The sequence below is a fragment of the Caenorhabditis elegans genome, chromosome V (genome assembly GCF_000002985.6).
Source record: "Caenorhabditis elegans chromosome V".
Lineage (NCBI taxonomy): Eukaryota > Metazoa > Nematoda > Chromadorea > Rhabditida > Rhabditidae > Caenorhabditis > Caenorhabditis elegans.
The window spans coordinates 19098609-19125469 of NC_003283.11; the positions used below are offsets into that span (position 1 = coordinate 19098609).

Below are 26861 nucleotides of genomic sequence, written 5' to 3' on the forward strand. Positions count from 1 at the left end.
CCTTGATTGAGCAATTATTTGATAAGCTATCAACATGTCTAAAATGCACCAGTAATATCAGAAAAAAATTAGGTATCCAACGGCATATCACTTTTTCAGAAATTCCAAAATTTTTTTTGCAAAAATGGCCTGTAAAAAATAAATAGAAGATCAAAAAGCTCTCTAACGGGGCTGAAATTGAATTTCTAGGTAAAAAAATGTTCCAGTAATATCAGAAAAAATTAGGTATCCAACGGCATATCAATTCAGCAAGTTCGAGGCGAAGCCGCATATTTATTCTGCCAAAATTCCAAAATTTTTTATTTGAGATTTTTCGCCAGAGATATACCCATTAAAATTGAATTTGACACAAAAACTGCTTTAGCGCGGCTAAAACTGTACTTTCAGGTCATAAATGTATCCATAATATTAGAAAAAAATTTCCAAAAAATTCTTTTAATTTATAAATTACGGAAAAATCCAGAAAAATCCAGAAAAATCGATATAAATTTATATAAAAACTCTGCAATATTTTACATGATAAAATGCGACACATATATTAAAAAAAATCGATTCATTGACTATTCCGATGCTCCTTGTGCTTTTCTCTTTGAGCTTCATGTTTTTTCAAGTACGGGAACATGTGCGGCGGGTTGGCCGGTGTCGTGAATCTGAAAAATCGATAAATTTCCAAAAAAATCCATAAATTTTCAGAAAAATCAATAAATTTCCCGAAAAATCAATCAATTTCCGAAAAAATCGATAAATTTCCCGAAAAATCAATAAATTTCCATAAAAATCAATAAATTTCCCGAAAATTCAATAAATTTTTAGAAAAATTGATAAATTTCCCGAAAAATCAATAAATTTCTATAAAAATCAATAAATTTCCAGAAAAATCAAAAAATTTTCAGAAAAATCAATAAAATTGGCTCCGCCCCTTTTTACAGTACCCCATTGAAGTTTTCGGTGGATGATGAATCGGTGTCTCGAAGGATGCCGGCGGATGTGACTGATAATTTGACGTGCATTTTGTAGTTTGTGCTTTTGAACTGAAAAAATCGATAATTTTCAAAAAATCGATAAATTTCCAAAAAATCGATATTTTTCTAGAAAAATCAATAAATTACCAGAAAATCGATAATTTTGTCCAAAAAATCGATAATTTCCAAAAAATCGATATTTTTCTAGAAAAATCGATAAATTACCAGAAAATCGATAATTTTGTCCAAAAAATCGATAAATTACCCTGGCGATTTGGCAGGCGCCTCGGCCTCGGCCTCTGCCTTCGCCTGTGCCTTCGTAAATCTTCTCTGAATTTGAACGGGCGTCTCATACATTGAATCACTGAATACACGCATCATTGACGGTGTCTCCAGACTCCGCGAACTCGCCACTTTCAGAGAATTTGAACGGGGCGGAGTCTGAGGGGGCGGAGCCTGCTCGGCCAGTTGCTTTTTTAGTTTCGAAATTTCGTGTTCTTTCGATTTGAGCAGGTGGTACGCCTCTTCGAGTTGTCTGAAATATAAAAAAATCGATAATTTTTCAGAAAAATCAATAATTTTTCAGAAAAATCAATAATTTTTCAGAAAAATCAATAATTTTTCAGAAAAATCAATAATTTTTCAGAAAAATCAATAAATTTCCAAAAAAATCAATAAATTTTCAGAAAAATCAATAAATTTCCAAAAAAATCAATAAATTTTCAGAAAAATCAATAAATTTCCAAAAAATCAATAAATTTTCAGAAAAATCAATAAATTTCCAAAAAAATCAATAAATTTTCAGAAAAATCAATAAAAAAATTTTTCGTTCTCGAATTTTCCCATAAAATCGATTGATTTTTCCGTACTTTTTATAGTGTTCTTTTTTGGTTTTTTCTTCACTATAAGCATCACGTAGTCGATCGAATGCCGCTACTTTTCGTTCCAAAAATGTCGATAAACTCGCCCGTTGGCGGTGTTGGAATGTTAAAACACGTGTCAAATCACGTGTATACTGATTGATTTCCTCCGAAATTGGGGTGAACATTGATTTTATCTGAAAAAATTAAAAAATTAAAAAAATTAAAATTTGAAGAAAATCGATAAATTTTTATAATTATCGAGTTTTCTGAAAATTTATTGATTTTTCTGAAAATTTATCGATTTTTCTAAAAATTTATTGATTTTTCTGAAAATTTATTGATTTTTTTGAAAATTGATTGATTTTTCAGGAAATTTATCGATTTTTCTAAAAATTTATTGATTTTTCTGAAAATTTATTGATTTTTCGGAAAATTTATTGATTTTTCTGAAAATTTATCGATTTTTCTAAAAATTACCGTCATCGGCAGCTCGGGGCCCATTTTAACGATTCGTATCGGTGTTTTTGAACATTGAATACATTTCAATGGTTCTTCTTCCGGTGGATGACATAATCGTTCACATTCAATACAGAACATATGCATACAATTTGTCAGATAGAATTCGATTTGTTTTGACGGAAATTTGTAACACCGGAAGCAGTGTACCGCTTCCATTTTTTTGATTTGAGCTGAAAATTCGGAATTTTGGGTGAAAAATTTGAATTTTCAATGAAAATTTTGAATTTTTAACTGAAAATTCATGATTTTTAGCGAAAAAAGTGAGTTTTTGGCTGAAAAATGAATGTATTTTGATTTTTGATTTTTTCCAAAAAAAAATACTATAGAGGATGAAAATGTTCAACTAAAATAAAAACTACAAAATTTAGGTGAATTTTAACAAAAAAAATCGATTTTTTTCATTAAAAAGGGCTTAACATGGTGTGGGATGATAACAAATAACAATAGAAAAAAACAAAAAAAAACAGTGAAAATTGGGGGAATTTTTGGGTGAAAAATTGAGAAATATAGGGGGAAAAGTGGAGAAATTCAACAAAAAAAAGAACAGTAAAACTACAAAAAAAGTTATTCAAAAAAAAGAACAGAATCCAGGAAGAATAGATAAATGGGAAGTAAAAATGAGATAAAATTCCAAAAAAATCAATAAATTTCCAGAAAATCGATAAATTTTCAAAAAATCGATAAATTTTCAGAAAAATCGATAAATTTTCAGAAAAATCGATAAATTTTCAAAAAATCGATAAATTTTCAGAAAAATCGATAAATTTTCAGAAAAATCAATAAATTTTCAGAAAAATCGATAAATTTCCAGAAAAATCAATAAATTTTCAAAAAATCGATAAATTTCCAGAAAAATCGACAAATTTCCAGAAAAATCAATAAATTTCCAGAAAAATCAATAAATTTCCAGAAAAATCAATAAATTTTCAGAAAAATCGATAAATTTCCAAAAAAATCAATAAATTTCCAGAAAAATCAATAAATTTTCAAAAAAAATCGATAAATTTCCAAAAAAATCAATAAATTTCCAAAAAAGCATAGAAATTTCAGAAAAATCGATAAATTTCCAAAAAAAAAATCGATAATTTTCCAGAAAAATCGATTTTTCTATTTAAATCGAAATTTTTAAATTTTCCAAAAAAAAAAGGAATAATTTCTGGAAAAATCGATAAATTTCGGGGAAAATTTTAGATTTTTTCAAGAAAAATCTTAATTTTTTGGAATTTTTAGGAGTGAAAAAAAAATGAACAAAATTTACGAAAAATGAGGGAAAAGCTTGAATTTTAGAGGTTTTCCGGGTGAAAATGAGCGAATTTTGGGGAATTTTGAAATTTTGAAACTTCTAGAAAACACGAAAAGAAAATGGAGAAAAAGCTCAACTTTTCCCCAATTTTCTAGATTTTTTTGGAATTTTCTGGAAATTTTAAAATTATTGAGTCTTTTTGGGTGTAAAAATTGGGAAAAAATGCAAATTTTCTGGAAATTTCGAGGTTTTATTGAGGTTTTCGTCCGGATTGTCGCATCAAATAGTGTCGAAGTGATTTCTGTTGATCACGGAATGATCTCTGACGATTTCGGCCGCGAATCTTGTTCTTCACCATTGCAAACACCTTTTTCTTCGAATTTTGATCATTTGTACGACCGACGTGGGCTCCCTGAAATAGGAAAATTGCTAATTTTAGCAAAACATTTGAATTTTTTATCGAAAAATTAAATTTTTATGAAACAACTGAAAATCTCTTATTTTTGTTTAAAAAATTTGAATTTTAGCAAAAATTTGAATTTTAGCAAAAATTTGAATTTTTAATCGAAAATTTGAATTTTTTAATCGAAAAATTAAAATTTTTTGAAAAATCTGAAAATTTCCAATTTTTGGTTCGAAAAATTCATTTTTCAGCTGAAAATTTCAAAAATTTTTGGGAGGAAAATGGTGTTTTTTTTTCAAAAAATAAAAAAAAAAACCAAAATTTTAGCTAAAAAATTTGATTTTTCGCGTAAAAAATGAACTTTTTCAGCTAGAAATTTAAATATTTCAGTCGAAAAGTGTGGGATTTTAGCTGAAAATATGGAAAAAAAAATGTTTCTCAAATTTCAGCAAAAAGAGCGAATTTTTAGGGATTTTAGCTGAAAATTCGAATTTTTAAAACAAAAATTGAATTTTTTTAGCCGGAATTCAAAAGTTGTAGGTGAAAATTTTGAAAATTTGCAGAAAAATCGCATTTTAGCTGAAAAAAAAAAGAATTTTAGTGAGAAATTTGAATTTTTCAATGATATAAATTCCAGTTTGAAGGACAAATTTCAAATTTTAACTGGAAAACTGAAATTTTACCAAAAAAGTTGAATTTTCTGCTGAAAATTTCGCATTTTTTGGAAATTTTAGCGGAAATTTGAATTTTTAGGTAAAAGTTTTGAAAAATCTCAATTTTAAATCAAAAATTCAGTATTTCCAATTTTCCACAAATTTATGCAATAGGAAAGATGATTTTTCGAAAATTTGTACATTTTTCGGGGTCTTTCAAATTTTTTTTTTTAGGTCTTCCAAATTTGTAGTCCTCATCAGCACTAATATGACTACAAAAAAATACATTTTTCAGCTGAAAATTCGATTTTCGGGAGGAAATTTGAATTTTTAGCGGGGGAAATCAAAGTTTTAGCTAAAAATTTGGAATTCTCGCAGAAAAATGAACTTTTTTCAGTTGAAAAGTCGATTTTCAGCTAGAATTTTCGATTTCCTGCTGAAAATTTGAATATTTCAGCAACAAAACAACGAATTTTTTGGAATTTTAGCTGAAAATTCGAATTTTTAGCAGCATTAAAAGTGAATTTTTTTAAAGCCGGAATTTGAAAATAAGCATAAAAATGATTTTCAGTGAGAAATTTGAATTTTCGAGTAAAAAAATCTATTTGGACACGACGAAAAACGCTGAAATTTTTCCGAAAAAGTTGAATTTTCTGCTGAAAACCTCGCTTTTTTTCGAATTTTTAGCGGGAAATTTGAATTTTACCAAAAATTTGAATTTTTTGCTAAAAGTTTCAATTTACACCAAAAATGCTGTATTTCGTCGAAATTTTCAGTGTTTCTCTGAAAATTTCTCAATTTTTCCAAAATTTTCAACAGGAACTGCATAAATTCTCTGGTTTTTGTGAAATTTTCTTTAAAATTCGGTGGTTTTTCCAAAATTTGTACATTTTTCTTAGGTCTTCCAAATTTGTAGTCCTCATCAGCACGTCCAGCCATCACATCAGCCATTCTTTCTTCCTTTGATTGTCGTTTTTTCTTATAGAAATGTTCGATATCCGAAAGGCGAGCCAATCCATCCGAAGAGCGTTTTCTGAAAAAAATAATAAATTTTAAGCTTTTTTCAATTTTTTGCTAGCTAAAAAACCAAAATGTTTTCAAAAAAAGTGGATTTTCAAATTTTTTTAACCATTTTTTTTTCTATAATTTGCGTATTTTTCGCTAATTTTATTTCCAGTTTTCCTCCAAAAATGGAAGTTTATCGATTTTTCTAAAAATTTGTCGATTTATTAGCGAATTTTTGCTAAAAGTGTGGTAAATTTTGGTGAATTTCGGACATTTGCAAAAAATTCTAGAAATTTGATTTAAAAATATGAAAATCCAATTTTTTTGCAAAATTTTTGGTTTTTTAACTGAAAAATTTGAATGATTTTAAATCCAAAAATTCCGAAAATTTTCGATAATTTTCCGAAAAAATCGATAAATGTCAAATTTTGGATAAAATCTGGAAAAATTAGCTAAAAAATGGAATTTTGAGGGAAAAATACGCAAATTATATCAATCGGCAAAACGATTGAAAAATTCGAAAATCCAAATTTTTTGCAAAAATGTTTGTTTTTTAACAGAAAAATTTTAATTTTCCTTCAAAAAATTGAAAAATTAGCTTAGAAATTGAATTTTTAGCATAAAAAAAACGGCTTGAAAATGGATGTTAATCCAAAAAATAAGAAAAATTCCAAAATAAAAAAAATCTTTAAAAAATGTGAAAAATCAGAAAAAGCATATTTTTGGAAATATGTAGAATTTTGAAAACTTTCGAGTCTTTTGTCTCGATTATAGTTCAAAAATCTGATTTTTCACATTTTTTAAAGATTTTTTTTTTGGAATTTTTCTTATTTTTTGGATTAAAGGATTAAAAAGGATTAAAGGACGATCCGTTCTTCAAGTGCTATGCACTGCGGATCTGGGATTCAGGTACACTGCCTGGTGGTGATCCCTCTGGGCTTTTAATTTAAGCCACGTCCTAGCCGGGGGACTGTGGCCGATAATCCAGTCGTGGATTGCTCCACTTCCCAATAGAGGCTGGGTGAACCTAGGGGGTGAGGGCGGACTTGAACTCGTGACCTCCAGACTGCTAGCGGCCACCACTACCGACTGAGCTATCTGCCCCCCCCTTGGAATTTTTCTTATTTTTTGGATTAACATCCATTTTCAAGCCGTATTTTTTTTTCGCTAAAAATTCAATTTCTAAGCTAATTTTTCAATTTTTTGAAGGAAAATTAAAATTTCTCTGTTAAAAAACAAAAATTTTTGCAAAAAATTTGGATTTTCGAATTTTTCAATCGTTTTTTCTATAATTTGCGTATTTTTCCCTCAAAATTCCATTTTTTAGCTAATTTTTCCAGATTTTATCCAAAATTTGAAATTTATCGATTTTTTTTGGGAAAATTATCGAAAATTTTCGGAATTTTTGGATTTAAAATCATTTTAAGCTCGTTTTTCCAGTTTTTGAAGGAAAATTCAAATTTTCTACTGTAAATTGAGTTTTACAGCTGGAAATTCAAATTTTACAGTTAAAAAACCAAAAATTCTGCAAAAAATTTGGATTTTCATATTTTTTAACGTGTTTTCCTATAATTTTCGTATTTTTTGGATTAAAAAACATTCCCAATCCGCTTTTTTGCTAAAAATTCCAATGTTTAAGCCATTTTTTCCAGTTTTTCTCTAAAATTGGAAATATATCGATTTATTAGCGAATTTTTGGTTAAAAAAAGTGCTACTTTTTCGTTTTTTTTTTCAAAAATTCTCAGACAAAAATTCTAGAAATTTGATTATTTTTTATTTAAAAAATATTTTTGAAATAGAATTTTCATATTTTTTCTGGATTTAAAACCATTTTCAAGCCGTTTTTTGCTTAAATTTCCACTTTTAAGCTCATTTTTCATTTTTTGAAGAAAAAATCAAATTTTCCACTAGAAATCGAGTTTTTCAGCTGGAAATTCAAAATTTTCAGTTAAAAAATCAGAATTTTAGCAAAAAAAATTGGATTTCCGATTAGCAGCGCGCAAAAAATTAGAACCGACCAAAAAATTAGCAGCGACCAAAAAATTAGCAGCGACCAAAAATTAGCAGCGACCAAAAAATTAGCAGCGACCAAAAAATTAGCAGCGACCAAAAAATTAGCAGCGACCAAAAAATTTTTTTACTAGAAATCGAGTTTTTCAGCTGGAAATTCAAAATTTTCAGTTAAAAAATCAGAATTTTAGCAAAAAAATTGGATTTTCGAATTTTTTAATCGCCTATTGCTCATTTTTCCCAGTTTTTCTTCAATTTCAGCAGAATAAAAACGAACAACTCGAGCTTCTCGGCCATTTCGTCAACAATTCGTTCATCCGCCTGACTTCTACCCTTTCCCATCTGCTTTTTCAGTCGTTTTTCTCCAATCAACTGTTTTTTCAGCTGATAAGCCTTAATATTCTTGAAATCTTCTTGTGTCATAATTCTATCCATCGAGTTTTTGCTGGCCTTGAGTTTCGGATCCTTTTCCACGGCCTCCGATGCTTCTTCTTCCACCACGGCTTCTTCTTCAGCTTCATCATCAATTTCTTCCTCTTCTTCATCACTTATTTCAATTTCTTCTTCCTCATCATCCATTTCCTCTTCATCTTCAATTTCTTCATCGTCAGCATCAGATTCGGCATCATTTTCCACTGATTTCTGCAAATTTTGATATATTTTTGACTTGAAATTTCTAAAAATTGGTTTTGAAGTCGAAAAAATTTGAATTGTCGGATGAAAAATAGCTTTAATAATTAAAAATTTCAAACTTTTCTGAACCTCTTATCGATTTTTTTTTGAAATTTTATCGATTTTTCTGAAAATTTTTCGATTTTTTTTTTTGAAATTTATTGATCTTTCAGAAAATTTATTGATTTTTCTGAAAATTTATTGATTTTTCTGAAAATTTATCGATTTTTCTGAAAAATTATTGATTTTTTTGGAAGTTTATTTATTTTTTCGGAAATTTATTGATTTTTATGGAAATCTATTGATTTTTCTGAACAATTATCGATTTTCTTGGAAATTTATTGATTTTTCTGAAAACTTATTGATTTTTCTAAAAATTTATTGATTTTTTCGCAAATTTATCGATTTTTCATAATTTTTTACGAGTTTTGTGGAAATTTATCGAAATAGCTTTAATAATTAAAAATTTCGAATTTTTCTGAACTTCTTATCGATTTTTTTTTGAAATTTTATCGATGTTTCTGAAAATTTGTCGATTTTTCTGAAAATTTATCGATTTTTCTCGAAAATTATAGATTTTTCTGAAAACTTATTGATTTTTCTAAAAATTTATTGATTTTTTCGCAAATTTATCGATTTTTCATAATTTTTTACGAGTTTTGTAGAAATTTATCGATTTTTCATAATTTTTTACGAGTTTTGTAGAAATTTATCGATTTTTCATAATTTTTTACGAGTTTTGTAGAAATTTATCGATTTTTCATAATTTTTTACGAGTTTTGTAGAAATTTATCGATTTTTCAACATTTTTTACGTTTATCACAAATATTTATCGACTTTTTTGTAATTTTATTGCTTTTTCTCTTAAATTTTCACGATTATTCTATACTTTTATCAATTTTCCAAAACGTTATTGATTTTTCTGAAATGGTTTTTTCGAATATTATAAAAATCACCATTTTTCAAAAAATTTAACGGCTTTTCTAAAGTTTGTACCAATTTTTCCGGAAATTTATCGACGTTTCACAATTTTTTACGATTTTCAGGGAATTTTTTCGATTTTCCTGTAATATTAATATTTTTCCTGTAATTTTATCGTTTTTTCTCTCCATCTCCAACCTGCTCAACACGTTTCTTCTTCGCGACCGGCTCATCAGCATCATCATCCGTATCAACGTCATCAGTATCCACATCAGAAACATCCAGTTCTGAATCCGTTCCATCTTCTTCCAAATGTCCCTGTTCACCGTCAGCGGCATCCTCGTCAAGAATTTCGGCTCCAGAGATGAAATCGTGAACTTTCGGACGTGCAAATCCATTATATTCCTCATCTTCGTCGTCTAAAATATGGTTAGTTATTAGATTATTATTAGTTATATTTTAGTTATATTAGATATATATATCTAACTAATAATTATAATACTATATATATACAGTGCGTCCAACTTCTATAGCACCCCCCTCCAATTTGGCGGTTTGGAGCTTCTCAAAATGTTTTTTGAAAAAGTGTTAGTGCAGTTCGATAGCAAATGTTGAAAAAACTATGCTCCCCAATTTTTATTATGATATCTCAAAAATCACAGGAATTAGGTCAAAATATCGGAAAAATGGCCGTCCAACTTCTATAGCACCCCCTCTGATTTTTGGCAATTTTCGGTAAAATCGGGGTTTTCTTCTTAATTAATGAATTTATTTTGTGAATAACTTTACACCAAAATAATCAGACGGTTTCATTTTCACATTTAAAAAATAAATATAACCCCTGAAAACACGTGGAACGCCTAGGATTGTCCTGGAACGTTCGTATTTGCTTCAGAGGCCATTTCTCGGCTCCCAATGATTTTCGCAGCAGCAAACTTGACCAAAATGATCTTCCCCACCTATTTATTACTATTCAAATAATTGTTGAAAACATTTATTCATATGAACCAAATGGTAAAGGGAGCAACTGCAGTGATTTTCAAAAGGCTTGATTTAACTATGAAAACTAGCGTTTGGAGGCGCAGAGCTGATGGTTTTGACTTCCTATTGTACAGAATTTTAGCTCATCCGGTTCAAATATCCTTGAAGCTTTGATTTTGATTAGAAGTCTTCGAAAATTTATTCGGAAAAGTTCATGAGACCGCTCAAAAGAGGACAAAGGCAAAGCGAGGCCGCAAGTATTTTTCTCAAGCTAACACGCGAAAATTTTAAAGACGAAAGTAAGATATAACTTTCTGAATGACGATTTTTCTAGCTGTATTTATAACTCATCTGAAATTTAGCGAATTTGCTCATTGAATATTTCTATGGTCAAAGAACCTAAAAGCTAACAGACAAAACCTGAATCGGTGATTGTAGATGTCTAGCATTTGATGTATCCATGGATTTCAACAGATTTGATGTTCACATAATATAATTTTTTTTTTGCTATAATTTAGTAATTTTTAGTCGAAAATGTATTACCAACCTTCAGCTCTGCGCCTCCAAACGCTAGTTTTCATAGTTAAATCAAGCCTTTTGAAAATCACTGCAATTGCTCCCTTTACCATTTGGTTCATATGAATAAATGTTTTCAACAATTATTTGAATAGTAATAAATAGGTGGGGAAGATCATTTTGGTCAAGTTTGCTGCTGCGAAAATCATTGGGAGCCGAGAAATGGCCTCTGAAGCAAATACGAACGTTCCAGGACAATCCTAGGCGTTCCACGTGTTTTCAGGGGTTATATTTATTTTTTAAATGTGAAAATGAAACCGTCTGATTATTTTGGTGTAAAGTTATTCACAAAATAAATTCATTAATTAAGAAGAAAACCCCGATTTTACCGAAAATTGCCAAAAATCAGAGGGGGTGCTATAGAAGTTGGACGGCCATTTTTCCGATATTTTGACCTAATTCCTGTGATTTTTGAGATATCATAATAAAAATTGGGGAGCATAGGCTTTTCAACATTTTCTATCGAACTGCACTAGCACTTTTTCAAAAAATATTTTGAGAAGCTCCAAACCGCGAAATTGGAGGGGGGGGGGGTGCTATAGAAGTTGGACGCACTGTATATATAACTACCCAAAAAATATAATACTCTATATAATATTAACTATTTAATAGTAACTATATTTATAATATATAATTTTAATATTAATATTAATTTATAATATGTTTTTCATTATATAATATAAAAATAACACAATATATAGTATTATATATATTTTATATTACTATATATTATGTTATTTGTATAGTATATAATGAAAAACATATTATAAATTAATATTAATATTAAAATTATATATTATAATTATAGTTACTATTAAATAGTAAATATATTATATAGAGTATTATATTTTTTGGGTAGTTATATATACAGTTATATATACAGTATTATATATACATATAATATATATAGTATTAGTTAGATATATATCTAATATAACTAAAATATAAAAACATATTAAAAATTATATATTATGATTATAGTTACTATTATATAGTTAATATATTATATATAGTATTATATATATCATTTACTATATATAAAGCGCGTGTCCTTCTGTCCCTATGTAGTTTGATCTCTGATCAGAGCAACGAAATTTTGGGAAACCTTATGCTAAATGCGCACCAGACATCGATCGATAGACACCGTATATCTAATGTTTTCTCAAAAAAGTCGGGGGCCGCGCCGTAGGTGCGGTCCACGGCTGGTATACATATAATATAGTAATATAATTATTAGTTAGATATTAGTATATTATTAAATATTATTAGTAGATTTACTAAAAATTCGACTAGAAACATGCCATTTTGTACCTTTTTCTTGTGGTTTTCCACGATCTTTTCTCGCCAGCAGTTTCGGATTTACAGCACGGAATAATGTGATTAATGAACGGGCGGCCATTGATACATTCTTATTTTTATACGTCTTATATTCGGATAAATCTCTCAACAACTCTTCAGTAGCCGCAAATGGACAATTTGACAGAATTTCTCGAATCGCATTAATTCCGACTGTCATGGCTTCTGGCGAGTTTCTATCCGTCACGAAATTGTTGGCAATTACACGAATTAACTGTTCAACAGTGTCTGGTGGAACCATCTCGTGACACGCTTGGGCCGCGTAGAGCAGGATTTTTGTGACGTCACGTTGTTTTGGTTGGAGGAATCTGGAAAAATGGGGAAAATTTTTGTGAAAATTTTACGTTTTTAGTGGAAAATCGGTTGAAAATTGGATTTTTAACTTTTCTAAGTAAGTTGAAAAATTTTGAAGTGAATATTTTGAGGTGAATATCGATTTTGCTAAAAACTTATCGATTTTTCTGGAAAATTTCAAATTTTTAAGTAAAATGCGGCGAAAATCTCAGCAAAGTTGCTTTTTTTTCAAGAACAATTAGTAGGAAAAATTGAGAAAAAAGGTAAAAACCCAAGTTTTGTAGTTTAGAAGCGCCCAAAAAATTAGCAGCGCCCAAAAAAATAGCAGCGACCAAAAAATTAGCAGCGCCCAAAAAAATAGCAGCGACCAAAAAATTAGCAGCGACCAAAAAATTAGCAGCGCCCAAAAAAATAGCAGCGATCAAAAAATTAGCAGCGACCAAAAAATTAGCAGCGCCCAAAAAAATAGCAGCGACCAAAAAATTAGCAGCGCCCAATAAATTAGCAGCGACCAAAAAATTAGCAGCGCCCAAAAAAATAGCAGCGACCAAAAAATTAGCAGCGCCCAAAAATTAGCAGCGACCAAAAAATTAGCAGCGCCCAAAAAAATAGCAGCGACCAAAAAATTAGCAGCGCCCAAAAATTAGCAGCGACCAAAAAATTAGCAGCGCCCAAAAAAATAGCAGCGACCAAAAAATTAGCAGCGCCCAAAAATTAGCAGCGACCAAAAAATTAGCAGCGACCAAAAAATTAGCAGCGACCAAAAAATTAGCAGCGCCCAAAAAAATAGCAGCGACCAAAAAATTAGCAGCGCCCAATAAATTAGCAGCGACCAAAAAATTAGCAGCGACCAAAAAATTAGCAGCGCCCAAAAATCACGTTTTAGTGCATTTTTCTTGAAATTTCACGAAATTTTTACTGAAAAACTTTAAATTTTGGTTAAAAATCCAAATTTTCAGTTCGAAATTCGAATTTCGCCCAAATTTTCCAAAATTTTGCGAGTTTCACTGATGAATTTTGCATAAAATATTGCATTTTCAGCCAAATTTCGACATTTTTGGGTGAAATTCCACGCTTTTTCATGCATTTCCATTACCGATGAAGATAAGAGTAGAAGCTAAGCGTATGAAGTCGATGAATTCCAATAATTCTGGCACAAAGTGCAATTTTGAACAGGCGAACTTCAAAATTGTCCATTTTTTTCGCTTCAACAGCTCCAAAGAGGCGATCAACGAATTCTTGTGGATCATACAATGATTGAATTGCCATCAGATTACATTCTTTTGATCTACCTTCCTTTTTCGCCTTCTTCTTCTTACTGATCATCTTTTTCGCGCGTTCAACGTTCTTCTCACGTTTTCTCGTCTTTTTCACGTTTCGGAATGACGTCATCACTTCTTTCAACGTTTTTGTATTGTCTTCTGCGTCTGAATCCATCTCGTCAGAGTCTTCAGCGTCACCGTTCTCGTTTTCGGATCCTAAGAAGAATTTCATCGAGGTTACCTGGAAAATTTATCGATTTTTTTGAAAATTTATTGATTTTTCTGAAAATTTATTGATTTTTCAGGAAATTTATTGATTTTTCAGGAAATTTATTGATTTTTTGGGAATTTACTGATTTTTCTGAAAATTTATTGATTTTTCAGGAAATTTATTGATTTTTCTAGAAATTTATCGATTTTTCTAGAAATTTATCGATTTTTCTGGAATTTTATCGATTTTTCTGAAAATTTATTGATTTTTCAGGAAATTTATTGATTTTTCAGGAAATTTATTGATTTTTTGGGAATTTATTGATTTTTCTGAAAATTTATTGATTTTTCAGGAAATTTATTGATTTTTTTGTAAATTTTTTGATTTTTCGGAAAGTTATTGATTTTTCTGAAAATTTATTGATTTTTTTGGGAATTTATTGATTTTTCTGAAAATTTTTTGATTTTTTTGGGAATTTATTGATTTTTCTGAAAATTTTTTGATTTTTTTGGGAATTTATTGATTTTTCTGAAAATTTATTGATTTTTCTGAAAAGGTAGTTTTTTTACGGGTTTTTGGGTGATTTTTCTTAATATTCGCAATATTTTGAGCATTTTTTTCATTTTTAAAAGGAAAATAGCGAAGTTAAGCTAATTTTCAGAGTTTTGGGCAAAAAACTGGGACAGTTTTAGGTTTTGATAGTTTTTATGAAAAAATTCGAATTTTTGGCAAAAAAAAATTGAGAAAAAACGCTGGGTTTTCGCTGAAATTGTAAATTTTGAACAAAAATTTCAGAAAATTGCTCATTTTTCGATAAAAACTTCAAATTTGAGCTTTTCACATATTTTCGAATGGAATTTTCAAAACTTTGTCTTTTTTACGAATATTATTGATTTTTTCGGAAATGTATCGATTTTTCTAGAAATTTATCGATTTTTCTAGAAATTTATCGATTTTTCTGGAATTTTATCGATTTTTCTGGAATTTTATCGATTTTTCTGGAATTTTATCGATTTTTCTGGAATTTTATCGATTTTTCTAGAAATTTATCGAATTTTCTAGAAATTTATCGATTTTTCTGGAATTTTATCGATTTTTCTGGAATTTTATCGATTTTTCTAGAAATTTATCGATTTTTCTAGAAATTTATCGATTTTTCTGGAATTTTATCGATTTTTCTGGAATTTTATCGATTTTTCTAGAAATTTATCGATTTTTCTGAAAATTTATCGATTTTTCTGGAAATTTATTGATTTTTCTGGAATTTTATCGATTTTTCTGGAATTTTATCGATTTTTCTGAAATTTATCGATTTTTCTGGAATTTTATCGATTTTTCTGGAATTTTATCGATTTTTCTGGAATTTTATCGATTTTTCTAGAAATTTATCGATTTTTCTGGAATTTTATCGATTTTTCTAGAAATTTATCGATTTTTCTGAAAATTTATCGATTTTTCTGGAATTTTATCGATTTTTCTAGAAATTTATCGATTTTTCTGGAATTTTATCGATTTTTCTGGAATTTTATCGATTTTTCTAGAAATTTATCGATTTTTCTAGAAATTTATCGATTTTTCTGGAATTTTATCGATTTTTCTAGAAATTTATCGATTTTTCTAGAAATTTATCGATTTTTCTGGAATTTTATCGATTTTTCTGGAATTTTATCGATTTTTCTAGAAATTTATCGATTTTTCTGAAAATTTATCGATTTTTCTGGAAATTTATTGATTTTTCTAGAAATTTATTGATTTTTCTAGAAATTTATCGATTTTACCTGAATTTTCGCGACTTTATGAAAGCAAGCCTGTGCAATAACGTTAGCCGTACGTGCATCCCGCCAAAATTTGCGTCGAAACGCGTCAATACACACAAGTTGTGCGGCGCGGGCGACAATCGATCGCGAATCTTTCATTTTCGAAAAACACAAATTTTGAATTTTTCCGAGCATTTTCACGTCCTTTTTCTTGTGATAAACCCTCTTCAAGTGGGCGCTAATCGAGGAAAGAAGGAATTTTCGGAGAACTTTATCCTCGACTTTGACGAGTTCGAAAAAGGTTTCCATTAGGATTATTGGATCAATCATATCCTGATTACGGAGTAGGACAAGCGCCTTGCAGAATGCCATTCGAACCTGAAAATTGAGGAAAATTATATAGAGATTTGCAGAGATTTTAAAGGTGGACTACGCTCAATGGGGAAATTGCTTTAAAACACGCCTATGGTACCACACTGCAACTTTTTCCTCACGAGGGACGAGGAAAAGTGGTTTCTGGGCCATGGCCGAGTGGCCGACAAGTTTCAGCGGCCATTTATCTTGTTTTGTTTTCCGCCTGTTTTCTTTCGTTTTTCATCGATTTTTTTCGTTTTTTCTTATTAAAACTGATAAATAAATACTTTTTGCAGATGCTAAAACAATTTCCAAGTAAAAAAATTATGTATTCAGTCGGCAAGCAGCGGTGAAAGTGGTCAATGCAATATGATGGATTACGGGAATACAAAACCTAAACTTTTTCTTAAACATTATACATATGCTGCTTAGATGCTGAAATTACCTGATTTTCATAACGAGACCGCTGAAAAAGTTTTGAGGTTTTCAAAATTCAACTTTTTGTGCGAAAATCTCGACTTTTTCACCAAAAAAGTTGAATTTTGGAAACCTCAAAACTTTTTCAGCGGTCTCGTTATGAAAATCAGGTACTTTTAGCATCTAAACATCATATGTATCATGTTTCAGAAAAAGTTTAGGTTTTGTATTCCCGTAATCCATCACATTACGTTGCCCACTTTCACCGCTGCTTGCCCACTGAATACATAATTTTTTTACTTGGAAATTGTTTTAGCATCTGCAAAAAATATTTATTTATCAGTTTTAATAAGAAAAAACGGGAAAAACTGTGAAAAACGAAAGAAAACAGGCGGAAAACAAAGCAAGATAAATGGCCGCTGAAACTTGTCGGCCCCTCGGCCATGGCCTAGAAACCCCTTTTCCTCGTCCCTCGTGAGGAAAAAGTTGCAGTGCGAATATCATGATTAAAAAATTCAAAAAAATGTTCTAGATTTTATATGATTTTTTGAAAATTGGAAAAATCACAGTTTTCACCTAATAATTTTTGAATTTCCCCCCCCCCCCCAAATTGGATTTGTTCGGCGGAGCGCGCTTGCATTATTTTTATTAATTTATTTTATCTATTCTCATTATTTCACTGATTTTCTTCATTTTCTATGTTTTTTCCTCGGAAAATGGAAGAAATAAATAGGACAAATGCGAAATGTTTTTGTTAAAAAGCAATTGAAAATGCGTAAAACCGTGATATTCTGTGTTCCGACGGCAACAAGCCCGAAATTAGTATATTTACACACAGTTTTACTCATTTTCAATTACTTTTAACAAACATTTCGCATTTTTCCTATTTCTTTCCATCATTTTCCGAGGAAAAAACACAAAAAATGAAGAAAATCAGTGAAATAATGAGAATAAATAAAATAAATTAATAAAAATAATGCAAGCGCGCTCCGCCGAACAAATCCAATTTGGGGGGGGGGGGGGGGGAAATTCAAAAATAATTGGGTGAAAACTGTGATTTTTCCAATTTTCAAAAAATCATATAAAATCTTGAATTTTTTTTATCATGATATTCGGTAATTGTGGTACCATAGGCGTGTTTTAAAGCAATTTTCCCATTGAGCGTAGTCCACCTTTAAATGTGGTGTAGTCGAATTTTTTATATATTGCCTTATTAGACTCAAAATTGTCTAAAAACACCGAATTTCATAATGAAACTTCTTGAAAACTTTTTAGAAAAAAGTTATGACAGCTCAAAAAAATGGTCTAAAATTCGTTAAAATCGGAAATTTGACTTGTCAAGCGGCTCAAAACTATTTTTTTTTGAAATCACCGTTAAATTTTAAGTTCACAAGTTGATTATCTTGCGTTTTGAACTTGATTAAGGTATTTAAAAGTCGATGGACGGCGAGTTTTTGTTTAAAACAATTGAAAATCTCGCTGTCCATCTGCTTTTAAATACCTTAATCAAGTTGAAAACACAAGATAATCAACTTGTATACTCAAAATTTGACGGTAATTTCAAAAAAAATAGTTTTCAGCCGCTTGACAAGTCAAATTTCCGATTTTAACGAATTTTAGACCATTTTTTGAGTCATCATAACTTTTTTCTAAAAAGTTTTCAAGAAGTTTCATTAATTCGGTGTTTTTAGACAATTTTGAGTCTAATAAGGCGATAAAAATAATTCGACTACACCACCTTTAAGGTGAAAAAATTGAATTTTTAACTGGATTTTCTGGTATTTTGGCACTTTTTCGGTGAAAAAATCGAAATTTTCCAACAGTAAATGCGGAAATTCGCTTTAAATTGGATCTTTAATTAGAAAAACATTGAAATTGTTCAATTTTTGGCCAAAAAATTTCGGAAAATTCCAAAAATGTAAATTATTGATTTTTCTGAAAATTTATCGATTTTTTTGGGAATTTATTGATTTTTCTAAAATTTTATTGATTTTTCTGGAAATGTATCGAATTTTCTGAAACATTATTGATTTTTCTGAAAATTTATTGATTTTTTCGAATTTTTATGATTTTTCCTGATTTTTATAGATTTAAATTTATCGTTTTTTCAGTAAAATTATCGATTTTTCTTGAATTTTATCGATTCTTTTGGAATTTTATCGATTTTTCTCGAATTTCATTCATTTTTCTAAAAATGTATCGACTTTTCTGAAAATTTATCGATTTTTCAGAAATTTCATTGATTTCTACTAAAAATTTATTGATTTTTCTGGAAATTTTCAGAATAAAAGAAATTTATAAAGAAATTTTTAATTTTCTCTGGTTTTTTGAATGTTTGCTTCCTTTTTTCGGAAATTTGAAACAATTTCGCAATTTTTAGTGAAAAAACGCAGTATTTTCTGAATTTTTGAGCCAAAATCTAAGTATTCGGCAGAAATTCCGAATTTTTCCCAAAATATTGAGCACTCTATGAAGAAAAAATCGATTTAGGGCGCATTTTCGATGAAAATTCCTGTCTTTCTATCAATTTTTCGCATTTTTCCTCGGTTTTCCACATACTTCTGGATCCAAACCAGCTCCTTGCTCTCTCAAAAGCTCAAAAAGACTATCGGAGAATTGTTTCGACTCTTTCGGGTAATGTTTCGCCAATCCGGACAGAAAAAGCACCGAATCGACGAGAGATTGCATTTCTTGACGAGATTGTTCGGGTTGCAAGTGGAGAAGTTTCATTGTTTGAACGAAATAGTTGAATTGTTCGAGGAATTCCTGCAAAAAATTAATAAATTAGAGCTAAAATCGATAAATTTCATGAAAAAGTGTAGTTTGTAGTCGAAAAATGTATGTATTTTTAATTTTTATTTGAAAAAAGTGATGTTTTAGCAGAAAATTGGCAAAATTTGGTGTTAGCAGCGCCCAAAAACTTGTAGTTTGTAGTCTTAGCAGCGCCCAAAATCTTGTAGTTTGTAGTCTTAGCAGCGCCCAAAATTGAATTAGCAGCGCCCAAAATCTTGTAGTTTGTAGTCTTAGCAGCGCCCAAAATCTTGTAGTTTGTAGTCTTAGCAGCGCCCAAAATCGAATTTTTCGTCGTTTTTTACTCAATTTTAACCCAAAATTCGCGAATTTTCTCGTTTTTTCTCGAATTTCGCACCTCTTTATAGGATTCCGGATCTTTTCGAATAATTTCTTGCATCAATCCCAAATTCCTTTCGGACATTGTGAAGCGTGAAGCTTTTCCAGAATTGGAGCCCTCCGTCGGAGCATTGCTTTTTCCATTTTTTTTGCCGACTTTTCCGATCCTTTTTTCGCCCTTTCCGGGTGATTTTGACACTTTACCCATTTTTTTGGCTGAAAATGTGTGGAGTTTAAGGTTGAAAAATTAGGAAAACAGTGGAAAAAGTAAGATTTCTGGCTGAAAACCAGTAAAAAGACGATAAAATCAATAAATAAACCCGTTTTATTAAAATTTTAGTACTATTTACACATTTTTAGATTCAAAATCCAAATATTTCCGCTCAAAATCCGAATTTCCACGTGGCTCGAGCTCCATTAGCTGAAAATTCGAATTTTTACTCATTTTTCCTTCAGAAAATCGATTAAAACCTTCGTTTTCATCTTTAAAAACGATTTTTCTTTATATTTCCCATCTTCCGGCTCTTCTGACATCACAACTCCGTCGAGCAGGTCCCGGGCGCCGATTTTCCTGAATTTCCCGTCTTTTGGGTATAAATTCACCGAGTTTTCGAATAAATCCTTTAATAATACCTGAAATTAGCTCAAAAATTAAAGATTTCGGCAAAAAATCACCACTTACGTTAGTGGCAAGCTCGAGAAGCCTCGAAATATATGAAATTTCAGAGAAATTTATAATTTTCGGGCATTCCGAACCGAATAAATCGATTATTTTCAGCAAGAACATGGAATTCGCAAAGGTTTGCTGATCTGACGGCAGAAATTGGAAAGCGTGGAGAAATTTGAAGAGAAAATCGGGAAATTGCGCCGAAATTTGCGGATTTTCACGATTTACCTGAAAATTTTGACGTTTTTCTTCAAATTTTGATGAATTTCACACTCACCTCCTTGCCAGCTTCATATGTATCAAGTTTTTGCATCGAAATCTTCACAATCAACCGGAAAACGCGCTCTTTTTCATCGCCGCTTCGAATTTCCTGGGATATTTTGTGCCATGAGCGATATATATTGTCAGAACTGAATTCTAAAATCAAAAATTAAATTTTTCAATCATTTTAAGCACTTACGATCGAAAATTTCACGAAAAATGGGGGCAATATCCATGAAAATAGGTGAGAAATCAGAGAAATTCGTCGAAAAATGAAGTGTCGATTTACGGTAAACAAGGCGCGTTGGCGGGATTTCGGAGCGTCGTTGCGTGGGAATTTAAATCAGATTAATCGGGAAACTCTATTTTTTATTGATTTTCCGCTGAATTCAATGAAATATTAAAAAAAATTGATTTATTTCGGATGAGAAAATTGTACAGAAAATCAATAAAAGAGAAATCGGGATAAACTTTTGTGGAAAATAGATTAAAAATTGGTTATTCTTCGTGCTCTTGGGCCTCATCTTGCTCCTCGCCGAGTTCTCGTTCCAATTTTTTGATTTCCAGCTCCAGTTTTCTAGATTTCATTCGATAATATGTTGTCATGGCGTCTTCCTGCAAGAAAAATGGGGTTAGCAGCGCCCAAAAACTTGTAGTTTGTAGTCTTGGCAGCGCCCAAAATTGAATTAGCAGCGCCCAAAATCTTGTAATTTGTAGTCTTGGCAGCGCCCAAAATTGAATTAGCAGCGCCCAAAATCTTGTAGTTTGTAGTCTTAGCAGCGCCCAAAATTGAATTAGCAGCGCCCAAACTTGTAGTTTGTAGTCTTAGCAGTGCCCAAAATCTTGTAGTTTGTAGTTTTAGCAGCGCCCAAAATTGAATTAGCAGCGCCCAAAATCTTGTAGTTTGTAGTCTTGGCAGCGCCCAAAATTGAATTAGCAGCGCCCAAATCTTGTAGTTTGTGGTCTAAGCAGCGCCCAAAATTGAATTAGCAGCGCCCAAAATCTTGTAGTTTGTAGTCTTAGCAGCGCCCAAAATTGAATTAGCAGCGCCCAAACTTGTAGTTTGTAGTCTTAGCAGCGCCCAAAATTGAATTAGCAGCGCCCAAACTTGTAGTTTGTAGTCTTAGCAGCGCCCAAAATTGAATTAGCAGCGCCCAAACTTGTAGTTTGTAGTCTTAGCAGCGCCCAAAATTGAATTAGCAGCGCCCAAACTTGTAGTTTGTAGTCTTAGCAGCGCCCAAAATCTTGTAGTTTGTAGTTTTAGCAGCGCCCAAAATCTTGTAGTTTGTAGTCTTGGCAGCGCCCAAAATTGAATTAGCAGCGCCCAAATCGTGTAGTTTGTAGTTTAGCAGCGCCCAAAAATGAATTAGCAGCGCCCAAAATCTTGTAGTTTGTAGTCTAAGCTGCGCCTAAAATTGAATTAGCAGCGCCCAAAATCTTGTAGTTTGTAGTTTTAGCAGCGCCCAATATCTTGTAGTTTATAGTCTTAGCAGCGCCCAAAATTAAATTAGCAGCGCCCAAAATCTTGTAGTTTGTAGCCTAAGCAGCGCACTCATTTTTTCGCGGTTTTGGGTCATTTTTCGTGATTTTTTCGATTTTCCAAGTGAAAAAATCGATTTTCAAGTATTTTTTGAGCCAAAAATTCAAATTTTGAAAATCCCCTACTCTGGCAATTGTCGAATGCAGTGATTGATTATACAATACTTTTGCCTCAAAATCCAAAATTTGCACCGCCTGTGCATTATATTTTGCCGGCATCATTGGCGTCGCTGCTGCTGCTGCTGACGTGGCAGAGGCAACAGCTGATGACGTCATCGCCGGGATCTGGGGCGCCGCGGCTGATGATGACGTGGCAGTGCTCGATGGAAGAGGTGGCCGACGAATTGCAGAGAGAATCGATAGGGAGACTGAAAAAAAAGTTGTAGTCTTTGTAGTCTTTGTAGTATTTGTAGTCTCTTATTAAAACCTACATTTTCCACTGTTTAATGCTGGATTTTCAGTCAATTTCTGCTCATCGGCTCTTCGCTTCTTGGTTTGTGCTCCGCCAGAGCTTGAGCTCACTTGTTTCTAAAAATTTATTGATTTTTCCGGAAATTTATTGATTTTTCCGGAAATTTATTGATTTTTTCGGAAATTTATTGACTTTTTTGGGAATTTATTGATTTTTTTGGGAATTTATTGATTTTTTTGGGAATTTATTGATTTTTCTGAAAATTTGTTGATTTTTCTGAATATTCATTGATTTTTCTGAAAATTTATTGATTTTTCTGAAAATTTATTGATTTTTCTGAATGTTCACTGATTTTTCTGGAAATTTATTGATTTTTCTGGAATTTCATTGATTTTTCTGAAAATTTATTGATTTTTCTGAATATTCATTGATTTTTCTGAAAATTTATTGATTTTTTTGGAATTTATTGATTTTCTTGGGAATTTATAGATTTTTCTGAAAATTTATTGATTTTTTTGGGAATTTATTGATTTTCTTGGGAATTTATTGATTTTTCTGGAATTTCATTGATTTTTCTGAAAATTTATTGATTTTTTTGGAATTTATTGATTTTCTTGGGAATTTATAGATTTTTCTGAAAATTTATTGATTTTTCTGAAAATTTATTAATTTTTTTGGGAATTTATTGATTTTCTTGGGAATTTATCGATTTTTCTGCAAATTGTACCTCCTCATCCTGCTGAATTGGCGCGGCGATCGCTATAACCTCTTCACACCGCCCATCATCAATTCCGAGTAGTTTTTTGAGCGCCTGGTCGGGTTCTGGCTCCAAGAGCCCGTTTTGTTCGGTTTCCTGGAACTTTTGCAAAAATATTAAAATATTTCTACACATTAATAGAAGAAATTACCTGTTGCAAATTCCTTATTACTGCGTCGATTTCCGAATCTGCACGGCTTTGCGGGTCAACAACTAACATGTGTTGTGGAGAATCGTGATCCGGTAAGCCACCACGTGGCGCTGAAAATTTGAATGGAAATTGTGGGTCTCGCCACGAAATTTCGTAAAAAAAGTTACAGTAGTAAGTAAACTCACCAGAATCATCGACATTTAAAAACTGTTCCAGAAGGTTATCCATATACGATTTGGTGTCTTCTGTCACTATTGTATAATCTGAAAATTTACAAAAAATCGGTAATTTTCACACTGCAAAAGCCAGAAAATCGATATTTTCCCCTAAAAATCAATACAAAACCCATACCTTCCATCTTCTTCCGTTTCCGCCGGGCTACTGGTGGCGGATTTTCGGGGTCAAAATTGATGGCGGCCGGGTGTATTGTTTTCAAATGACGTAATAGTGCTGATGTTCCACCTGAAAATTTAAAAAAAAAGTAAAAAATATGCGAAAAATCGTTGAAAAACCTTAAAATTGAGGTTAGCAGCGCCCAATTTATGTAGTTTGTAGTCTTAGCAGCGCCCAAAATCTTGTAGTTTGTAGTCTTAGCAGCGCCCAAAATCTTGTAGTTTGTAGTCTTAGCAGCGCCCAAAATTTTGTAGTTTGTAGTCTTAGCAGCGCCCAAAAATTGAATTAGCAGCGCCCAAAATCTTGTAGTTTGTAGTGTTAGCAGCGTCCAAAATTTTGTAGTTTGTAGTCTTAGCAGCGCCCAAAATTTTGTAGTTTGTAGTCTTAGCAGCGCCCAAAATTGAATTAGCAGCGCCCAAAATCCTGTAGTTTGTAGTCTTAGCAGCGCCCAAAATCTTGTAGTTTGTAGTCTTAGCAGCGCCCAAAATTGAATTAGCAGCGCCCAAAATTTTGTAGTTTGTAGTCTTAGCAGCGCCCAAAATTTTGTAGTTTGTAGTCTTAGCAGCGCCCAAAATTGAATTAGCAGCGCCCAAAATCCTGTAGTTTGTAGTCTTAGCAGCGCCCAAAATCTTGTAGTTTGTAGTCTTAGCAGCGCCCAAAATTGAATTAGCAGCGCCCAAAATTTTGTAGTTTGTAGTCTAAGCAGCGCCCAAAATTGAATTAGCAGCGCCTAAAATCTTGTAGTTTGTAGTCTTAGCAGCGCCCAAAATTTTGTAGTTTGTAGTCTTAGCAGCGCCCAAAATTGAATTAGCAGCGCCCAAAATCCTGTAGTTTGTAGTCTTAGCAGCGCCCAAAATCTTGTAGTTTGTAGTCTTAGCAGCGCCCAAAATTGAATTAGCAGCGCCCAAAATCTTGTAGTTTGTAGTCTTAGCAGCGCCCAAAATTGAATTAGCAGCGCCCAAAATTTTGTAGTTTGTAGTCTTAGCAGCGCCCAAAATTTTGTAGTTTGTAGTCTTAGCAGCGCCCAAAATTGAATTAGCAGCGCCCAAAATCCTGTAGTTTGTAGTCTTAGCAGCGCCCAAAATCTTGTAGTTTGTAGTCTTAGCAGCGCCTAAAATTTTGTAGTTTGTAGTCTTAGCAGCGCCCAAAATCTTGTAGTTTGTAGTCTTAGCAGCGCCCAAAATCTTGTAGTTTGTAGTCTAAGCAGCGCCCAAAATCTTGTAGTTTGTAGTGTTAGCAGCGTCCAAAATTTCGTAGTTTGTAGCTTTAGCAGCGCCCAAAATTTAATTAGCAGCGCCCAAAATCTTGTAGTTTGTAGTCTAAGCAGCGCCCAAAATCTTGTAGTTTGTAGTCTAAGCAGCGCCCAAAATCTTGTAGTTTGTAGTGTTAGCAGCGTCCAAAATTTTGTAGTTTGTAGCTTTAGCAGCGCCCAAAATCTTGTAGTTTGTAGTGTTAGCAGCGTCCAAAATTTTGTAGTTTGTAGTCTTAGCAGCGCCCAAAATCTTGTAGTTTGTAGTCTTAGCAGCGCCCAAAATTGAATTAGCAGCGCCCAAAATCTTGTAGTTTGTAGTCTTAGCAGCGCCCAAAATTGAATTAGCAGCGCCCAAAATTTTGTAGTTTGTAGTCTTAGCAGCGCCCAAAATTTTGTAGTTTGTAGTCTTAGCAGCGCCCAAAATTGAATTAGCAGCGCCCAAAATCCTGTAGTTTGTAGTCTTAGCAGCGCCCAAAATCTTGTAGTTTGTAGTCTTAGCAGCGCCTAAAATTTTGTAGTTTGTAGTCTTAGCAGCGCCCAAAATCTTGTAGTTTGTAGTCTTAGCAGCGCCCAAAATCTTGTAGTTTGTAGTCTAAGCAGCGCCCAAAATCTTGTAGTTTGTAGTGTTAGCAGCGTCCAAAATTTCGTAGTTTGTAGCTTTAGCAGCGCCCAAAATTGAATTAGCAGCGCCCAAAATCTTGTAGTTTGTAGTCTAAGCAGCGCCCAAAATCTTGTAGTTTGTAGTCTAAGCAGCGCCCAAAATCTTGTAGTTTGTAGTGTTAGCAGCGTCCAAAATTTTGTAGTTTGTAGCTTTAGCAGCGCCCAAAATCTTGTAGTTTGTAGTCTTAGCAGCGCCCAAAATCTTGTAGTTTGTAGTGTTAGCAGCGCCTTTTTTTTCGATTTTCTGTCATTTTTTGCTCAAATTGAATCATTTTTTTCGATTTTTTTTTGCAATTCTGTAGTTTTAGTGTCATTTTTCTTCAAATTTTCTCTAAAACCTTGTAGTTTGTAGTCAAACGTCACCTTTAACTTGAAATTCAGCAGCACAATAATTACAGGCGGCTCGTTGGCTTTCAGCCACCCACGTAATGTGCTCCCACACAATAGACCGGCCTTTTGACGACGGAAACCACGCCGGCTTCGTTTCCAACGGAATTTCCGATAAATCTACGGGGTTTTCAGGATTTTCAGCTAAATTTTCAGATTCTGGTGCTCCTGGAGCAATTATGTAGTTAAATTCGTCGGGTTCTAGCTTGATGTCTTTTTGAGTGGATTCCATTTCTGAAAGTTTGAATATTTTTCAAGAAAAAAAAAGGTTTTGAGTGGAAAAATCGATTTTTTGCGGGATATGTATTTATTTTTTACATTTTCCTAAAAAAAATAAAAAATAAAATCATATTTTTCGACATTTTTTACAAAAAAAATCAAGGAAACCGTTGAAAATCAGTTTAAAAACTCAAAAATCGATATGCAAAACAAAAAAGTGGGTTACTGTAGGTTTAACGGCGCATCACTCAAAATTTTGCTGGAGTCTTGGAAAATATTTGTATTTTAGCGATTTTCAATGATTTTTCATCATTTTTATGCCAAAAAATTGAGAAAAAAGCGTAAAAAGCAACGAAAATTTTTTAAAAAAGCCCAAAAATCATCTTTTGCAGAAAAGAAAACCTATTTTGCGGTGGTTTTAAAAGCGCATAGGCTAAAAATTTTGCAGAAAAAACTTGGAAAAATGTTAAAATGTGCTGAAATTGAATAAATTTTCATTTTTAAAAAATTTTACCGAAAAATTTGCGAAAAAACAATAAAAACCAACAAAAAATCGCAAAATTGGGTTACGGTCG

General features: G+C 31.7%; 4 protein-coding genes and 1 non-coding gene across 6 annotated transcripts; 1 reads left to right on the forward strand and 4 right to left on the reverse strand.

Annotated features, from left to right (window-relative positions):
• Positions 1-426: 426 nt before the first annotated feature.
• zhp-4 (Zip homologous protein 4) lies at positions 427-3178 on the reverse strand. Its single transcript, NM_171592.5, has 5 exons — positions 2303-3178; positions 1832-2019; positions 1228-1497; positions 933-1031; positions 427-650 (listed from the first exon to the last, which is right to left on the reverse strand). Exons 1-5 carry the CDS (start codon positions 2498-2500, stop codon positions 554-556), a joined length of 852 nt encoding a protein of 283 aa, NP_741682.1. The 5' UTR covers positions 2501-3178; the 3' UTR covers positions 427-553.
• On the reverse strand, positions 2739-19804 carry pro-3 (Protein SDA1 homolog). Its single transcript, NM_001392694.1, has 9 exons — positions 19608-19804; positions 19019-19225; positions 15710-16066; positions 13555-13961; positions 12120-12472; positions 9450-9670; positions 7936-8300; positions 5532-5676; positions 2739-3999 (listed from the first exon to the last, which is right to left on the reverse strand). Exons 1-9 carry the CDS (start codon positions 19794-19796, stop codon positions 3838-3840), a joined length of 2406 nt encoding a protein of 801 aa, NP_001379304.1. The 5' UTR covers positions 19797-19804; the 3' UTR covers positions 2739-3837.
• Positions 19805-19896: 92 nt separating this feature from the next.
• Positions 19897-20817, reverse strand: Y39B6A.13 (RsbRD_N domain-containing protein). The gene is made up of 5 exons (NM_171595.6): positions 20716-20817; positions 20533-20672; positions 20271-20483; positions 20060-20221; positions 19897-20009 (listed from the first exon to the last, which is right to left on the reverse strand). Exons 1-5 carry the CDS (start codon positions 20750-20752, stop codon positions 19935-19937), a joined length of 627 nt encoding a protein of 208 aa, NP_741685.1. The 5' UTR covers positions 20753-20817; the 3' UTR covers positions 19897-19934.
• On the forward strand, positions 20794-20847 carry Y39B6A.74. Its single transcript, NR_070211.1, has one exon. It is a non-coding gene; the product is annotated as an Unclassified non-coding RNA Y39B6A.74 (non-coding RNA).
• A 71-nt stretch (positions 20848-20918) lies between these two features.
• bed-1 (BED-type domain-containing protein) lies at positions 20919-26314 on the reverse strand. Of its 2 annotated transcripts, none has more exons than NM_001029057.3 (8): positions 26044-26305; positions 23727-23837; positions 23561-23638; positions 23376-23485; positions 23195-23326; positions 22487-22583; positions 22182-22423; positions 20919-21131 (listed from the first exon to the last, which is right to left on the reverse strand). In NM_001029057.3, exons 1-8 carry the CDS (start codon positions 26297-26299, stop codon positions 21015-21017), a joined length of 1143 nt encoding a protein of 380 aa, NP_001024228.1. In that variant the 5' UTR covers positions 26300-26305; the 3' UTR covers positions 20919-21014. The 2 variants fall into 2 exon arrangements, with proteins under 2 accessions (NP_001024228.1, NP_001024227.1); NM_001029056.5 differs by having other exon boundaries at positions 20921-21131; positions 23195-23320; positions 26044-26314.
• Positions 26315-26861: the final 547 nt, after the last annotated feature.

Bases quoted from the DNA above. Each gene is read 5' to 3' on its own strand.
- zhp-4 (NM_171592.5), bottom strand. From the start codon at position 2,500: ATGGAAGCGGTACACTGCTTCCGGTGTTACAAATTTCCGTCAAAACAA. The intron at 2,020-2,302 runs GTAATTTTTAGA...TAATTTTTTCAG, and splicing joins GCCCCGAGCTGCCGATGACG to ATAAAATCAATGTTCACCCC. The intron at 1,498-1,831 runs GTACGGAAAAAT...TTTATATTTCAG, and splicing joins AAAAAAGAACACTATAAAAA to ACAACTCGAAGAGGCGTACC.
- pro-3 (NM_001392694.1), bottom strand. From the start codon at position 19,796: ATGGGTAAAGTGTCAAAATCACCCGGAAAGGGCGAAAAAAGGATCGGA. The intron at 8,301-9,449 runs GTTGGAGATGGA...CAAAATTTGCAG, and splicing joins AGAAGAAACGTGTTGAGCAG to AAATCAGTGGAAAATGATGC. The intron at 4,000-5,531 runs GTACAAATTTTG...TTCCTATTTCAG, and splicing joins TTGGAAGACCTAAGAAAAAT to GGAGCCCACGTCGGTCGTAC.
- Y39B6A.13 (NM_171595.6), bottom strand. From the start codon at position 20,752: ATGGATATTGCCCCCATTTTTCGTGAAATTTTCGATC. The intron at 20,484-20,532 runs GTGAGTGTGAAA...CAAAATTTTCAG, and splicing joins CATATGAAGCTGGCAAGGAG to GTAAATCGTGAAAATCCGCA. The intron at 20,222-20,270 runs GTAAGTGGTGAT...AGCTAATTTCAG, and splicing joins TTCTCGAGCTTGCCACTAAC to GTATTATTAAAGGATTTATT.
- bed-1 (NM_001029057.3), bottom strand. From the start codon at position 26,299: ATGGAATCCACTCAAAAAGACATCAAGCTAGAACCCGACGAATTTAAC. The intron at 23,838-26,043 runs GTGACGTTTGAC...TTAAATTTTCAG, and splicing joins TGCTGAATTTCAAGTTAAAG to GTGGAACATCAGCACTATTA. The intron at 23,327-23,375 runs GTAATTTCTTCT...TTTTTGCAAAAG, and splicing joins TAATAAGGAATTTGCAACAG to TTCCAGGAAACCGAACAAAA.